Source organism: Centrocercus urophasianus, unplaced genomic scaffold (assembly GCF_019232065.1).
Source record: "Centrocercus urophasianus isolate 14NV4802_14NV808 unplaced genomic scaffold, USGS_Curo_1.0 seq_25, whole genome shotgun sequence".
Classification (NCBI taxonomy): domain Eukaryota; kingdom Metazoa; phylum Chordata; class Aves; order Galliformes; family Phasianidae; genus Centrocercus; species Centrocercus urophasianus.
In genome coordinates, this window is record NW_024884811.1 from 15466997 (window position 1) to 15485193 (window position 18197).

Below are 18197 nucleotides of genomic sequence, written 5' to 3' on the forward strand. Positions count from 1 at the left end.
CTTTCAAACCTACTGCAAATTTAAACTTCATCTTTCAAGTTCAGTCTTCTACTTTTTATGTCTCCTTTCAATATCTGTTTCTCATTCGTAGTTCTCTTCTATTTCTTGTAATGGGTTTGTCGTGATGAAAAATTGGCATACTGATAATGTGAGTATATGTTATTTGACTTGTTTTATTTCAGTTGTTTGAATTTGATAGTAATTAAAAGTAGCATGTGTTTGTGATATGGAAAGAAACTAAACTTATACCAGTACTAAAAATGTACATTTATTTTAATCCAGTGATATTTCTCTATTCTTTTCAAATTTTACTTACGGAACTTCGCGATGTTTCCATCTCAGATCTTGTAAATGACATGTGCATGATTAAAAACTAAGATTTTTAATATTTGTACTCCAGTTTTCTAAATTTTGAAATTCAGCTGCTGGTTGTATAGAGGGATGTAAGAATCTGTAGTTAACACCTTAAAAAGGAGATCAGAGGTTACAAAAAAGTAACACATTCTGAATACCTGGAAGAAATAGAATAGAATCTGAACTTTACTGTATTGAAAATCATAGAATCATAGAATCATAGAATCACCAAGGTTGGAAAAGACTTAAAAGATCACCCAGTCCAACCGTTCACCTATTCCCAATAGCTCCCACTAAACCATGTCCCTCAACACAACATCCAGCCTTTCCTTGAACACCCCCAGGCTCGGTGACTCCACCACCTCCCTGGGCAGTCCATTCCAGTGCCTGACCACCCTTTCTGAAAAGTAATACTTCCTCATGCCCAGCCTGAATCTCCCCTGCCGTAGCTTGAAGCCATTCCCCCTGGTCCTATCACTAATGACACGAGAGAAGAGGCCGACCCCCAGCTCACTACAACCTCCCTTCAGGAAGTTATAGAGAGCAATGAGGTCTCCCCTGAGCCTCCTCTTCTCCAGGCTGAACATTCCCAGCTCCTTCAGCCTCTCCTCATAAGCCCTGTGTTCCAGACCCCTCACCAGCTTTGTTGCCCTCCTTTGAACGCGTTCCAGGGCCTCAATATCTTTCTTGCAGTGAGGGGCCCAAAACTGGACACAGTACTCGAGGTGCGGCCTCACCAGTGCTGAATATAGGGGAACAATCACCTCTCTGCTCCTGCTTGCAACGCTGTTTCTGATGCAAGCCAGGATGCCATTGGCCCTCTTGGCCACCTGGGCACACTGTCGGCTCATGTTCAGCCGAGCATCAATCAATACCCCCAGGTCCATTTCCTCTACGCAGTCCTCCAGCCACACCGCCCCAAGCCTGTAGCGTCGCCTGGGGTTGTTGTGGCCGAAGTGCAGGACCCGGCATTTGGCCTTGTTGAAACTCATCCCATTGGCTTCAGCCCAGCTCTCCAGCCTGTCCAGATCCCTCTGTAGGGCCTCGCTACCCCCAGGCAGATCCACACTTCCAGCCAATTTGGTGTCATCTGCGAATTTACTGAGGGTGCACTCGATGCCCTCATCGAGGTCATCAATAAAGATATTGAAGAGGACAGGCCCCAGCACCGACCCCTGGGGACCACCACTCACGACCGGTCGCCAGCTGGATTTGACTCCATTCACCACCACTCTCTGTGCCCGGCCCTCCAGCCAGCTCCTCACCCAGCCAAGAGTGTATCCATCCAAGCCTCTGGCTGCCAGCTTCTGCAGGAGAATGCTGTGGGAGACAGTGTCAAAGGCTTTGCTGAAGTCTAGGTAGACCACAACAGCCTTTCCCTCATCCACCAGATGGGTCACTAGATCATAGAAGGAGATCAGGTTGGTCAAGCAGGACCTGCCCTTCACGAACCCATGTGTTTGTGAAGGGCAAGTGTGTGTTTATTAACAAGAAGCAGTGATGTATTACTGATACATTATTGCATTGTTGTGTTACTTTGTTCTTTTCACTTTGTTATTTCTGAAAGTCCAATAACATACAATGTTGTATCTCATGAAAACATTCAAAAGCATAATAATACCTTCTTAAACTGTCTGGTTAAGAATTCACTTACTAAAATGCATTAAAATACCTTAATTATGGGTACGTATTGAAGGTACTTCAAGATTCAAATCTTGAGGGTTTTTTATTTTTCATACACATCTACTGAAAGTTGGACTTAATTTTCAAGAGCTTGTTACACACAATAAGACTCAGAAAAGAGTGTGCGGTACAGAGGTTTAAAGTCAAATTGGGGAAAAACATTGAATACTTAAACAGCTTTAAGTATTTCTATAGTACTCAGTGAATTTAAGGAAAAATTATAAACTAAGTCACAACTGCAGTGAAATACTAGCATCTTGTAAGCATAAACAGTGTTATTCAAAGTGCTAATCTTTTGAAAACTTAGACATTTCCTTACAAGGTATCAGGGATTGGTGCTGGGACTAGTGCTGTTTAACACCTCTGTAGTGGGATCAAATGGACCCTCAGCAAGTTTGCAGATGACACCAAGCTGAGTGGTGCACTTCACATGCTGGAGGGCAGGGATCCTATCCTGAGGGACCTGGAAAGGCTCTGAGAGAGAGGTGGGCCCATTAGAACCTCATGAAATTCAAGAAGGCCAAGGGCAAGGTCCTGCACTGGGTCAGGGCAATCCCAAGCAGAGATACAGATTGGGCAGAGAGTGGCTTGAGAGCAGCCCTGAGGAGAAGGATTTGGAGGTATTGATGAAAGACTCAGCATGAGTCAGCAACGTGCACTTGCAACTCAGAAGGCCAGCTGTATCCTGGCTTGCATCAAGAGAAGCGTGACCAGCAGGTCAAGCAATGTTATTCTGCCCCTCTGCTCTGCTCTTACCCCACCTGGTGTACTGTGTCCAGTTCTGGGGCCCCCAGCACAAGAAGAACATGGAGCTGAGGACACGAGTTTATTTCTTCTTTATTCTATTAATAATAATTATTAGTAATGAATGTTATTCATGTGATTTTTACATCCTATATTGAAATGTCCTTATTTTAGACAGCACAACTCTTTGTGTCAAGACTCTAGTCAGACACTTGGATCTTCAGCTTCTGAAAGTGATCTTATGAGACAGAGATTTTCTGTTGCTTGTCACTCAAGATTACCCTACCTCATTGTTTCTGATGGATTCATGATAACAGTGCTAAGATTTCATAACAACATTTCACCAGTGGGATTTTTGAAATCCCTTTTGCTTGATTCAACGCAACGGCTTGAAAATGTCCGTAGGAATCTCATGAACTCTCAGGTAGGATTATGAGTTTTTCACATGTATTGTTAAGTAAAATAAAACTTCATATATATAGAAATGCAGTTTTTCAAACAGAGTACCTCAGTTTATTGTGAAATTAGTATAAATTCTTTTGAGTTAGAAAGCCATTTCAAGAATAGAGTTGATCTGGAAAACACTGAATATTATTATCTGTTATTTCAGAAAATGAGCACACTCTGAATTGTCACAATATATTCTTTCTGAAACTTGTGAAAAATTTTGCTGAGTTTCTTTGACAGTGAAATTGGTTCAAAAAGTTGACAGGTTCTGCTCAACTCTGATCTACTCATCTTTTTAGAATGATGCAGAAATGATTCTGTAAAACCTTTGTCCCCAGATTGCTGCTATTTTAGAGAATCAGTAGCTGTCCAAGTAGTACTGCCTGTATTTATTTTGTATTTATATTGTTAACTAAGGCTTGCTAAAATATTTGTTTGTATCACCACTCAATAGAGCTAAGTCTGGGAAAACAGAAACCTTTGAAATAAAATGTTCTGCATTTGTTGCCAATTAACTAACTCTGTGATATAATAGATACTGAGAATTTTTGTGTTTGCTGTTGGAATATCGCACATCTTCAAATGACTTTAAATTTGAATTTTGAATTTTTGAAGAAGAGGAATATATTGGTATTCACTTATGAGCTAGGACAGTGAGCAAGAATTTGAGAATGTGGAGAGATGTTGCTATTAAGATGCAAGGACATAAACACTATCTAACGAGCCGGGTTATTTGAGGGATCAGGAAAGCAGATTCTTTCAATGTAGGAAGTTACCAGATGCTAAGAAAAATGCAGAATTCCAAAGCGTATTCAAGTGATAGTTTGTTTCTCTGTGAATATGTATACTTCCTTACCTGTTCTCCCTTTCTGCATGGCACTTTAAAACTGAAGCTTCTTAAATGAGATCAGTTTCCTTTTTTTATTTCCTAAGTGTGTAGTTTGATTTAGAGACAAATAATGTTTTGCATTATTGTTTCTTTTAGACTAAAGGGAGACATCTGTGTTTACGATCCCTGTTGTCTTTAAAAGACAGCCTTTTGAAACACACAGAAAACCATACCTCCATCTTCTTCCCAAAATTTCTGGAAGAGGACACAGCAGAAGTGAGTCAGAAAGCCACAGACTTACTGGTACATAATCGTGTTTTTCTAATTATGAAATGATTTCTTCATATCATATTCTAACTGTAAAGATTTTTTTTACCCCTAAAATAACAGTTTTTGTACATTTGCCCTTACTAAGTATTTAAAAAAATAAGCTCTCATTTTCAGTTTAGGAGCAAGGAATGCAGTTTTTTCAACTTTTTTTTTTCAGTGATGATTTTAAACTTTCTGGAAAAAAAGCATACTAATATAATTACATCTATTTGTAGCTTAAAGTCTTCAGCTGCACTGTATAATGAAATATTACATCACAGTATATATATTGAGGCTGTAAGGTACAGTAATGCAGTATATTATCCTAAGAAATTTCTTTTGATCCTAGGGAAATCTTATCTATTCTTAGTTTCAGATAAATCTTTCATCAATTCCAAAAATCTACCTGTATCTTATGCAAAAACAGCTCTGTGATCAAAGTCACTGTACAGCCTTTCTCAATTCCATTACGTGCTTTCACTTTTTGAGCTTTTGTTGAATGATACTATATTTTACAGTTATCTGAAAAAAATCCTACCTCTAATTCTAGGCTAAATAAAAATAAGTTTTCACTTTGCCTATGCTGTGACTTTTTTTTTTTAGTTTGGTAATTTTATTTTTATCTGCATAACTGTTCCAAATAAGATTTTTAACAAGTGCTCTAGTGAAACTGCAAATGGATTAGATGTGTTAGCAATTAAGCAATTTACAAATAAAACTTTTATTTGTGAAAATCAGTAAGTAGTGATTTTGTAGACTGTGCTCTGGTAGTAGATTTGAATTAAACTTCTTTTGGTTATTTTTTTTTTTTTTTCTTCCCTGGTTTAGGATTATGGAGATGAATCTGATGATGAAAAACTGTTTCACAATAGCTCTTCTAACATCTTCAGCCAGAGAGTCCTTTCTTTTGTTGGTAAAGCTGATCAAGGCCACATAGAATTTGCATCAATGTTTGATACTATTCATGCAAAAGACAGTACTGAAGAGAAAGACACGTTACTAGTAGAACTGAATTCTGTTCAGAGGAGTCTTATTACTGCATGGCAGATAGGGATTTCAAAAAATATTGAAGAAAGAGATACTTTTCTGAATTACACAGTAAGCTGCATTACCCATTTTTTCAACATTCTTCAGTTTGTAGAATGTTCTTCGCTAAACCAGGATGCATTTTTAAATAAATCTATGAAGAATTCCCACTGGATTCATTGTGTTTTAAAATACTTCCAGCTGTGTTTAAGTGTCTTCCACTGGCATTCAAGAGCCGGTATGACTGGGCATGTGGCAAAGCTAACGTTGCAAACACTGAAACTTATGCTTGTTCAGAAACAAGGTCAGTTGTTCTCAAAAAATCTTTTGGCATGCTTCTGTCTTTTGAAGATGGTTTCTCATACTCTAAGTAGCACTTGCGTACCACAGTATGAGAACTTGTTTGCATCTCCTGGTGTTAATAGTCTTGTGGAGCTTGATTCATTCATTGTGCCTGTATTTCTATTTCTGGATGAGAGCGCAACTCAGGAATTCAGCTCACTGAAATCTGTGCTTGGAGAGCATCCTCAAGCACTGAACTGCGAGTCAAAAACAGAAAAAAGGTATGAACGAAGTTTGCATGAAAGAGATATTAAAACAACTGTATTTTTCAGTTATATAGTAATTACAACATTCTTTTGGTTGGTTTTTTTTTTGTTATGCTCTGTGAGAAAGCGTAATAATCATAGAATGGCCTGGGTTGAAAAGGACTTCAAAGGTCATCTCTTTTCAACCCCCCTGCTATGTGCGCAGGGTCACCAACCACCAGACCAGGCTGCCCAGAGCCACATCCAGCCTGGCCTTGAATGCCTCCAGGGAGGGGGCATCTGCAACCTCCTTGGACAACCTGTTCCAGTGTGTCACCACCCTCTGTGAAAAACTTCCTCCTAATATCCAACCTAAATCTTCCTGTCTTAGTTTAAAATCATTCCCCCATGTCCTATCACTATCAGTCTGTGTCATTCCCCCTTCTGTTCAGTGGCTCCCTTCAAGTACTGGAAGGCCACAATGAGGTCTCCCCAGAGCTGTCTCTTCTCCAAGCTAAACAAGCCCAGTTCCCTCAACCTTTCCTCATAGGAGAGGTACTCCAGACCTCTGATCACCTTAGTGGCTCTCCTCTGGACCTTTTTCAAGGGCTGTATAGCTTTCTTGTGCTGGGGGCATAATCTTGAAATGTGTGCAGATGAAGGCTCATACCTACAGCATGTTTCACAGTTCATGGTATTTTTACTGTCTGTTACTCAGTCCCTCCCAAGCAGAAATTCTGAACTCAGTGAAGCCAAAAGGCTGCTTGCTTGTAATGTATCTATAGTTTTATTTAGCAAACTTTGTATTCAATTAGAGAAATGGTACAAACCATCTGGAGCGTTCTGCTGCTTGGAAAATAGAATTGGTACTGTATGAAATAGTGGTATGTAATTGCCTCTGATCAGTTTTAGGATAACTCAAGAAAGGTATTAAGTCCCATACCAGTAACTATAAAGGAATATTTTATCTCACCCCATTTCAAAGATAAGGTCTTGCTGGAAAACTCCCAGAAGGAAGAGATCCCTAAGTAAAGATGTTTCCCTGTCGGCCACTGGCCCTTAAGTGAGTTTAGAGAGGGGTGGATCCTGGGTGAACTGCTTGTACCTATGCTCCTAGGTCTAGCCAGTCTTCTTTGCCAGGTGCTTAATCACTGGTTCAGGTCCTGGTCTAACAGTTTCCAGACAGCATTGTTATTTTCTGAATATTTTTCTGCTGCAGGTATCTAATTAATAGAAGTATGTTAATCATTCAAGCAGACTGTTCATTTCTGAACGAGATGCCTAAGAAGCATTGTATCTCAAGAATTTCATCTTCCTGTAGTGGAAAGTATTTATTTAATAAGCTTAAAATATAAAATTAAGCTCACTGTAAATTTGATGGGACACTTTCAATTGTCTGTGACACGATAATCCCTGTTTTGGGTTAATTGTACTGCAAGTACAGAGTAATGCAATCATTACAATGACTGTCTCTATATCTGTAAATATTGGAAGCAGAAGTGATAAGAGAAAGAACTGCAGATGTAGTATGATCTTATGTAATCTTTCTCAGCTCCACAGGAGTGCATATCAGCTGTTACTGACAGGCTTATTGTGTATCTGAGCTGATAGATTTGATAGTACTCTGTTGGGCTATAGGGAATTGGTAGCCCTAGATAGAAGCTCTGCAGACAGCTGGTCTGCCTTTGCTCTTCTTGTTATGCTTGCGTTGTATATTTTGCCAGATTTTATAACGGTACTGATGTTCTGTTTTGATGTTTATCTGTGTTATTTCATTTCCCTGTTGTATAGACAGGCAGGGAATCACTTTGAAGCTGGTGTTCTGGTGCTTGAAGGTTACTAATTCTTCTGAATTTGCAAAGACGTACCATTGTTTATTGGTCAGAAAGCAAAATGCAGGGCAAAAATGTTTATTTTTCCCCTGTAGTCAGAAAAACTGTTTTGTTTGTTTGTTTGATGAATATGTAATGCAAAAGAAAGAAAAAAGTTGAACTCTAGTTGTTTTTTTTTGTGTATATTTTACTTCTTGAGCTGCAGGTTGATTGCCCTATGGCGATTCTTGTATGAAAGAGTGGTTTGTTATTGGAGCCAACTGAACAAAAAAGCACACAAGAATATAGAAGAAGAAAATGTTGTCTCATTGCTTTTAAGCCATACACAAGCAACTCTTCAGTCCTCAAGAGTGATATTAGAAAAACGCTTCAAGATTAATTCTGTAGCTGGTTAGTACTTTGGAAAGAAATACAACTATTAGTAGCTGAACAGTTAACTGTACACAACAAAATTAAGTCTAAGCAATGACACTCAGTGAATACCAGATTGAAAAATAAGTTATCAGTTAAACTTCTCTTAAAATTCTGATCAGAACTCTCTTTATACTTCATGTACCAATACACCTGTAGATTATATTATAAGCTATGGAGCTTGCGAAGCTAAATTAAAAAAAAAAAACAACCTGACGTTTTGCTATGAATCATGTCCTAGAGAATCTGAAAGTTAAGTCTGGTTTGTAATATCTTCTTTTGAGGTGAATGGGCAAGAGGATGGTTATCTTAACTGGATTTCTATTTAGAAATTGTTGTCATTTTGTGTGATGGAACACATGAACATGGTATATGAACATATAGTGTATGTGAATGCAATCAGCCTCTATTGATCATACAGTTCAATGTAGTGTAATGTAATAGATTTTAAAAATTGCTGGAGATGTACGTATTCTTTTACTTGTCATAAACCTGTAATTCTGAAGTGAGTGTATGATTACAGATGTAAAATGTTACCTGTATAGAATTTTTGATTGATTGCATGTGTGGTTTTTGTAGGGGAGGAGAAATTTCTTTTAGGCTCATACAGAGAATCTGTGGATGTTTGGAGAAGATGTCTTTGTGAAATTAAGGCAAAGGGTAAGGGATGAAAACTTTTTGCTGGTGATGGGAGGGGAGAGTGTGTATTGTCACTGTATGCAGTTATTCTTGATTTTCTTGATTCCTAAAAGGAGATGCAAAACAGGCAAAGGATGCATGTTCCAGTTTAAGTTAGTGTGTGAATAGGGACCAGCCAAAAGTTATGTTAAGAAAAGTTCTTGCATTTCTGCATCGATACCTGTTTTCCTATAGCTGTAGAGTATTCAGAACAGGAGAATCCTAAGTGTGTTCTTCTGAGCAAGAAAGTAACAATGAAAAACTGATGGACAAAGTCAATGGCAGTTACAGTAAAATAAAATGTACTAGTGGTTGAGGATAAACAGAGCAAAATAAAATTTGTGACAGGAATTTATTTAGGAGTTATTTTGAAACAGAACAGAACTTCTTCCTAAGTGTCAAAAGAATTGTTTTTCTAGTTAATTACTGTCAGAAATATATTGTGCAGAAGGAAGTAAGGATACTGAAAGCCTTCTGAATCTCAAAGCAATGTCTTTGTGTTTTAGGCAGCCCTTCATTAAAAGATAGGCTTTCTTGAGCTGTCCTGTCTTTGTCTCTTAACAGTTATATACTGTATTGTTTAGAAAACTGCCAGGTCTCCAGAAATGAAATCATTATGGATTATAACTTACTAGTAGCTTATAGTTTGAAGGAAGATTGTGTATCAAAGAACAACTGTTCCTTACTTATACTCAGCTTCTCAGAGTAGGTGTTTGTATAGATATGTTTCTGGAAGAGGAGGAATACTAAGTTTAAGACCTTAGCTGACTTTTTGGGGTGTTATTTTTTCCTTTTCTGACTGGTTGGGGTTTTTTTTGTTTGTTTGTGTGTTTTTCTTTCCTGTTTTAATGCAGGAGGAAAAAGAGCGTGTTTTCTTCAGAGTAGATATTACCTTGCTATATTATTTTGCCACCTATATCATTATAACTTATGTGAGGCTCAAGGACTCTGTGATCATCTGGTAGGAGAGATTCTACGGCGATCACAGCTCTCAGTGAATCAGTTGGAAAATTTTTCTGGTATGTTTGTATTACATAAAACTGGTTATGCATGTTATACTGTCTGGATAATCTTATATTTAGTTTATATACCCACACACACATTGTAATGCTTTCCTTTTTACACTGAACTGAAGCCTGATTTGTTTCAAGTTACTTTAAAGATGTGTGAGTAAGCAGCCAAACATCTTTCACTGTATAGTGAAGGTGTGACCTGTTAAAATATTCCTGGATTCAAATCTGCAGAAGAAAAGACTTTGCATAAGAAAGGCAATGGGTACATAGTGCAATTTTTTTTTGCATTGATCTTACTTATTTTTTTTTTTTTTTATGATACAGTATGCTGAAATAGTTGATGTAGGATTAGTCACCAATCTGAAATTGACAGTGGGATATTTTTTTTGCAGATGCTTGTATCAGTATTCTGTGAAGTCATAATGTGGCATCTGACTTCCCAAATTTGAAGTTTTTGATTCAGCTCTGATCTGAGCATGGATATTAGAGGCCCATCTCTAGTCGTTAGAAACCTAATATAAATCTTTTAGTAGAACAGCTAATTTGTGAAAAAGATGTAGCTCTCACATCCTGAAAACCTATTATTGAAGAATACTATAGCTCTTATTAATACTAATTTCTTTTAAAGTTAAAACAATTTTATCATTCAAATTTAAAACCATTTTCCTTCATGTTTTGATATCTGTTTTATTTATTTTTAGACACTAAGTATTCTCAGCATGAACTGTGGATGATAACAAATGTTCATACTGAAACTGCTATGGCTGTGATTCGATCCATGGCTCGATTCATGGCTGCTTATTTCACAGATGAGCTGCTCTATATCTTTCCCCCACACAATGTTGATATCCTGCATCCACTTCACATCAAACCAGGTATTTATTTTTTTTTAAAGAAGTTTAATTTGCTGTGTTTAACTTGTTGAACACATAGAAAAGTGTTTTTTTTCATGTTGTCTATTGTTCTTGTTGATTTGTTTTCAGCACCTTTAACTTTAGAGTAACTTAATTTTTCCAGGTGTTGCTGTTAAGGAGTGTTGATGTTGATGTCTCTCTGTGAAATAAACATTTTTTTATTGTTCTTCAATTTTTGTTCTTCTAACATTTTGTTGTTCTTCATTATTGAAAATATTTTGCTAACAAAGATAGTAGTCTATGGGAAATTGAATTGCATAGTTACATGTTCAATTACATAGAAATTACTTTTTTACATCTCCACTGACTCCACAGTTACAGCTGTCAGGTGAGTGCTCACCACTGTTCTGGCTGAGATCAAGTGCCCTGCCTGGACAAACTACAGTACAAACTTTTTAATACAGTACTGCTCCCAGAAGGGAGAAAGTGGGCCACCTGCTGTCCTCCCTGTGTGCCCTCCTGCATGGACTGCAGGGCAAACTGCTGTGCCACATTCAGTAAGATCTGCCTTGAGCCTTTTCTAGGCTGAACAGTCTGAACACTCACAACTTTTCCTCGTAGGAGAAATGCGGTAGTCCCCTAATCGTTTTAGATTGCTTAGATTTTCTGAGAAATTTTTGAATCCGTTGATGATTTTAATGGTTCTATACTACAACAGGAAGTGGTATATATGGTGGTGTATGTGCCTTCATAGTCTTTGAAAGTAAGTGTAAGCCTCAAAATAATGTGATACTCTTCTAGATTTGCATTATGGCTTTGTATCTGTTACAGTTACATGTTTAGTCAAGTATGTACAACTTCAGTGTAGTAGAAAAACTCAGAGAATTTCCATTCAGCTTAGATGTGCCCTTTGGAATATCAGAAACATATGTATTGTACTGACAAGTGTACTGTCAACTGTTGACTGTGTCAACTTCAAAACTTTGAAGTTAGAATAACCTGCTGATTTTGCATACCATTGTATGCACCACATTACTAAGCAGGAAAATACTGATCTCAGTCTTATATCACAACATGAGCTGCATATGCCAGCTGCAGGTAGACCCTTTAGTGTCTCTAATAGGGAGCTCAATAAAAATCAAAAAGCATTTTTGAATACTTATGAATGTATGAATTTTGTATAATTCATCTTACAGCACCGAGGTCAGTTTAAATTTAATTTGTGTTTTTGTGTCTCAGATGTATCTCCTCGTGTTATTCCACTACAACGCCATCTGGTTACAAGAGCTGTCAGAGACCAGAACCTTTCATCTGTGTGGACAGTAGAATATGCTCTTGACTTGTTCTTTGTTGGGGGACTCCTTCCAGAGGCTGTATGGCTAACGCGCAGGCTTGGTGACTGGAAACTCTCAGTCTCAATTGGTGTGGCCTACAGTCTATATTGTCAGAGCTCTGATGAATTCACAAGGTAAAACTGAGCTTGGAATTGGTGTAATGTGTTTTGTTATTTAGCTTTAAGTGTTAACTTATTTTAACAACATATCCTTTTCCTCAACCATTTCTATTCTCAGATTCCTTGTATCTGTAGGACCTAGCATGTTACAATTAGCTACTTTGTATTAGATTTTCTTTCAGAAGATAACTTCTAGTTTTTGTTTTTAAAGAACTATTGCTTGCTATGCTTTCAGACTGAAAATCACAGAGCATCATCTGCCGTTAAGCTTATCACCAATGCAGACTTTTCAGGAAAAACTACAGTCTTTGCTGGGGCAACCAGCTACTTCTGAAACAACAACTGAAGAACATTTTAAATATAAGTGGTTTACAGGTACGTGAAAATTATGAGTATTTGTGATTATTTTTCATGTCACTTCACTGCATGTTCTATGCTGTTCACAGTCACACTGCATATTACATGTAGTCTTGAAAAGAAATAACAGTTTTACCTTCTCTGTGTGAATTGATAATGTGGTATATTCAAATGCTGTAATTTTATAGGCTTTTGGCTTATCATTTTAAAAATTGAAGCCATTATCAGTTTTGTCCATGGTTCAAGGAAGACTGTACAGTTTCATTCATAGCTTACATGCAAAAGTTTTTCATACACAGCCCTTTGTCATCCCTGTAAATCCATTTATTCCACTGTTGTTCACATAAATTAGCCAATCCTTGTTTGACTATATGTGAGATTTACTTAAACTTGGAAGAAAACTAATGCTTCCTTAAAACAAAGAGAAGAAAACAAATGCAAATAGTGTGGAAAGTGTCACCAAAACTAGATTGGAATGATTTATTTTCGCCATGTTAAAGTACAAGAGGGACGAATCTCATCACATAGGAGAGATGAGGCTTACTAACTCGATCAAACCTAAGACCTAGCAAGGCTGAGAATTTATGACCATGAGGCACATGCACAAACACGTGTTCATAAAATCTATGTATGGCATGCCACATCGGTAACTGCCTACAGGCACTGTTTAAGTAAATGCTATGCATGTCAGCAGCTTACTCCTGTTTCTGCCTCTTGCTGCTCAGAATCAAGGTCCATTTATATATACAAGTGTATGTACAGTGTGGATACCCCCAGTAGCTAGCTTTGAACATACTGACCAGAGGTGGAGCATTGCATGACCTGCTGCTCACCAATGCGAATGCGGAGGAGATCATTAAAGCCATTAAAGTTGGAGGCAGCCTAAGCTGCAGTGACCATGCCCTGATCGAGTTTGTGATCTCGAAAATCCTGGCAAAAAGTGGGGTCAGGACCCTAACTTTGGAAGAGCAAACCTTAAACTATTCAATGGATTGCTGGCCAAGATCCCCTGGGATGCTGTCTTTAAAAACGAAGATGTTGAGGAAAGGTGGCTACTCTTCAAGAATGCCTTCCTGAGAACACAAGAGCTCTCCATCCCTATGAATAAGAAAGCGGCAGAGGAAGCAGGAAACCAGCATGGCTCGGCAAGGCACACTGCTGGGCATACTGAGGGCAAAGAAAGGTGCACACAAGCTCTGGAAACAAGGGTGTATCATCTGGGAAAAATACAGGAATGACGTCAGGACTTGCAGACGTAGGATCATGAAAGCCAAAGCGCAGGCAGAATGGAACTTGGTGAGGGATATGAAAAACAATAGGAAGACATTCTACAGGAACATTGTCCAGAAGAGACAGGCCAAAGCGAGTGTACCTCCTCTGGTAAATGTAAAAGGAGAGCTGGCTTCAATGGAAGAAGAGAAGGCTGAGGTACTGAATGAGTTCTTTGCCTCGCTCTTCACTGGTGGCCAGGATTCTAATGCTTCTCAAATCCCTGAGCCCTGCATCCCTAAACCTCTAGGTGGGGACCAGGGCAGTAAATCCCCCTCTGCTGTAAGGGCAGAGCAAGGCCGAGACCGCCTCATGAGACTGAATGTGTACAAGACTGTGGGGCTGGATGGCGTGCATCCCAGGGCTCTGAAGGAGCTGGCTGAGGTGGTTGCCGAGCCGCTCTCCATCATATTTGAAAAGTTGTGGCTGTCAGGTGAGGTCCTGGATGACTGGAGGAAGGGTCACGTCACTCGCATTTACAAGGAAGGGAGCAAGGAGGACCAGGGAACTACAGGCTGATGATTCTCACCTCTGCACCTGGGAAGATCATGGAACAGATCCTCCTGGACGGCACGCTTGATCACATGAGGAATGAGCGTGTGATCTGAGATGGGCAGCATGGAGTCACCAGGAGAAGGTCATGCCTAACCAGTCTGGTGGCCTTCTATGATGGAGTGATGGCATTGGTGGACAAGGGGAAGGCAACTGATGTCATTTACCTGGACTTGAGCAAGGCCTTTGACATGGTCCCCCACCACATCCTTATCTCCAAATATTTGATTTGATGGGTGGACCACTCAGTGGATTAGAAATTGGTTGAAAAACTGCAGACGAAGGGTGTTGATTAATGATTCTGTGTCCAGGCCAGTAACGAGCATCATCCCCCAGGGGTCTCTCTTGGGACCTGTGCATTCGAACATCTTCATCAATGACATCGATGACGGAATTGAGTGCACTCTCATCAAGTTTGCTGATGACACCAAGCTGAGTGGTACAGTTGACACGGTGGAAGGAAGGGATGCCATTCAGAGGGACCTCAGCTGGCTTGAAAGGTGGGCCTGGGTGAACCTGATGAGGTTCAACACAGCAGAGTGCAAGGTTTTGCACATGGGCTGGAGGAATACCAAGCATCCATACAGACTGGAAGGAGCAGTCCTTGAGAGCAGCCCTGCAGAGAAGGACCTGGGGGTCCTGATGGATGAAAAGCTTAACATGAGCCAGCAGTGTGCCCTTGCAGCTCAGAAAGCAAATGGTATCCTGGGCTCCTTCAGAAGAGGGGTGGCCAGCAGGGAGAGAGAAGTGATCGTCCTTCTCTACTCCACCCTTGTGAGGCCCCATCTGCAGTACTGTGTCCAGGTCAGAAGGCCCAGGTACAAGAAGGACAGCGAGCTGTTGGAGAGAGGCCAGAGGAGAGCCACAAAGATGATCAGGGGGCTGGAGCACCTCCCCTATGAAGACAGGCTGAGGGAGCTGGGCTTGTTCGGCCTGCAGAAAAGAAGGCTGCAGGGTGACCTCACTGCAGCCTTTCAGTACCTAAAGGGAGCCTACAAACAGGAGGGGAATCAACTCTTTGAAAGGGTAGATAACAGCAAGACAAGGGGAAATGGTTTAAGTTGAGGGAGGGAAGGTTTAGGTTGAATGTCAGGGGGAAGTTCTTTACAGAGAGAGTGGTGAGGTGCTGGAACAGGCTGCCCTGAGAGGCTATCCTGGAGGTGTTCAAGGCCGGTTGGTTGGGGCCCTGGGCAGCCTGGTCTAGGATTAAATGTGGAGGTTGGTGGCCCTGCCTGTGGCAGGGGGGATTGGAGATACATGATCCTTGAGGTCCCTTCCAACTTTGGCCATTATGGATTCTATGATACTGTAACTTACCAACTGGGTCTGGATTACCAGTCTTCTGTGTTACTGACATCTGCATGGTTGTGTCCCCAAAACCTGGTCCCCATGCTAGTTTCTGGTATATACCCACTCACCAACAGATATCCTTGTTTCCCTTCACACAGGCTGCACCATCCTGGAAGTTGGTCTTAGATTTATATTCATTCCAATAGATAACTGATCTTTGGTTTTCAATCTTCCCATGTGCTTAGCCCTTATAAACACATGTAGAGATCTCTAACAGATCTTTAGTCTTCACCTGATCCTTACAGTAACCATCTTCTCCTGTGGTCTCATGCTTAGTGTCACATGTGCACTGGCACACACTGCCTCTCTGGCTGCTGATCAGGATTTACTTTGTATCACAGAATCACAGAATGGCCAGGGTTGGAAGGAACCTCAAGGATCATGAATCTCCAACACCCCTGCCACATGCAGGGCCACCAACCTCCTCATTTAATCCAATTGGGTTATCCAAGTAGGTCTCCCAAGTAGGAGACCTATTCCCAAGTATCCAAGTAGGTCTCTCAAGTGGTCTCTCCAGCAGTTTACTTGGTACCTGTATTAGCTGCCATTTCGTGCAGTCTTGATCACGTGAAAGTGAAAGTGAGCTACACTCATTCCACACTCAGAGCATTCTGCTTGCTTGTCAGCCTGACTTGATACTCACATAGCCTCACTTGTTCCTAATCCTGGCAAAATGGACACTGCCACCAGTTCTTAAACTCTTACATGCTGACACACAGGGTAGTGTCTCTCTCTCAGAAAAATATGCACATGTTGACAGGTCTCAAAAACGGTGAGGCTGGCACAATTCAATGCCATGCTTTCAATTTCTTTCACAAGGATCCTGTAATGAGTCCTGGACAATCCCAAAGAGATCTCTTATGGTGTGGCCTTTCCCTCTTGAAAGTGATGACTGTCTGTACAAAAGGTACTTAAGAGAGCCACTCCCATTGCTCATCTTGATGTATTTCACACCGTGGGATGATGGTGTGTTCTCTCACGGTAATTAAGCTTGTTTTTGTTTTGTTTTGTTTTGTTTTTTATTGCTTAGTGAGCATGCATGTCACTCAGAATGCATGGAGACAAGACTTTTACAGGTGGATTTTTTTTTTTCCTGTGGCAGTCCTATGAGTAGACTGGCCTGGGTATTATTCAGGTTCTCCCATCTTCTCTTGGTCTCTCTGCTCCGTGGCATGCATGGCAAATGAGGTTTTTATCACATAACCTAATTTAACACTTTACTGCTAAAATTCCTCCGTTTATCTAGGTAGGTTTTACAGAAAGTTTACTGTCATTATTTCTTTTGTGTGTGTTTTGAAAACCTTCTTTAAGTCCCTGTCCAGAGATGGCTTCTAATTACTGTTTACGTGAGTTGTATCCTGAACTCTGTTGAGATTCTTTTACATTCATTTCAAATAATTTTTGCTTCATGGATAGAAAAGCATGTTGTGTATAACAATCTCTAAGTATGATAGGTCATGGGGAGACTTGGCGACATATATTTCAAAACAAGCAGAAGGAAGAGAAATGGAAGTTGAACAGTATGATAGTATGCAAATTTTAGGAGCCCATTACTGGTTTATGTTGAAGGTCCTGCTACCTCTAAAAGATGAGAAGAAAATGGAATAATAGGTCAAATAGATCAAACAAATATATATATGAAAAAAAACATAGACTGGATGGGGCCCTGGGCAGCCTGATCTAGTATTAAATGGGGAGGTTGGTGGCTCTGCAAGTGGCAAGGGGGTTGGACATTCATGATCCTTGAGGTCCCTTCTAACCCTGGCCATTCTGTGATTCTGTGATTTCCCTGTCCTCTATCATTATTCTCACTGATAAAAGAATTGCTATGATCATTAAGAATAAGATGTGCAGTCTATGCCTTCTTTATGTGAAGAAACTTCTAGAATTTATCCTAGGCAAATGCATGGCTGAAAAGTTGTCTTCTCCATATTGAAAGGCAGTAGTTTCTCCCTTAACCTGGTAAAAAGTAAAATTAGCAATTGAATACTATTTCCAAATGAAAAAAATATTATACAAGTAGGTAAGATATATGCACTGTTGTAAATGAACATGAATTCTGAAAATAGAGCTATGTCATTTTAGAATAAATGCCATGTAATGACTCAATTAATTTATTGGTTTCTGTGATTAATATTTTATAGATCCAATTGAAGAAGAAGATGCAGATGTCCTCTATAGTTCAGTGCAGGAGCTACTGAAAGCTGCTGTTATGGCAGATGCTGATATTCTCTCAGAGACATTTCAGCTTTTGATAGATTCTGTAAAGGATCTTAGTAGAAAATTTTGTGGTCTAATTCCAGATGGGCTTTATCTACCAGCACCACCATTATACTGTCCTCAGCCAGCTTCTCTCAGTGAAGTGAGTGTAGGTGATAAAAATTTTTGTTCCATGTTTGAATGCATTTATGAAATAATCATCTATATTTTTGTTCATTTCAGCTTATTTTTCTCTCTCATGTTTTTCCCTGTCTGTTTATTTACTAAAGTAGTGTTAAGAGTGTCTTTC

At 39.7% G+C, this 18197-nt stretch overlaps 1 protein-coding gene across 6 annotated transcripts in view; it reads left to right on the forward strand.

Moving 5' to 3' along the window:
• The window catches only part of CPLANE1 (ciliogenesis and planar polarity effector 1), a 63676-nt gene that overhangs the window by 6250 nt on the left and 39229 nt on the right, over positions 1 to 18197 (forward strand). For 5 of the 6 annotated variants that reach the window (XM_042825756.1, XM_042825760.1, XM_042825759.1 and 2 more), the window contains exons 10-19: positions 2956 to 3205; positions 4214 to 4360; positions 5195 to 5955; positions 7957 to 8141; positions 8742 to 8822; positions 9695 to 9859; positions 10555 to 10728; positions 11947 to 12175; positions 12396 to 12535; positions 17833 to 18056. In XM_042825756.1, the coding sequence (XP_042681690.1) occupies positions 2956 to 3205; positions 4214 to 4360; positions 5195 to 5955; positions 7957 to 8141; positions 8742 to 8822; positions 9695 to 9859; positions 10555 to 10728; positions 11947 to 12175; positions 12396 to 12535; positions 17833 to 18056 (2356 nt within the window). The remainder of the gene's footprint in view (positions 1 to 2955; positions 3206 to 4213; positions 4361 to 5194; positions 5956 to 7956; positions 8142 to 8741; positions 8823 to 9694; positions 9860 to 10554; positions 10729 to 11946; positions 12176 to 12395; positions 12536 to 17832; positions 18057 to 18197) is intronic. The other variant, XM_042825758.1, reaches the window with a different exon arrangement.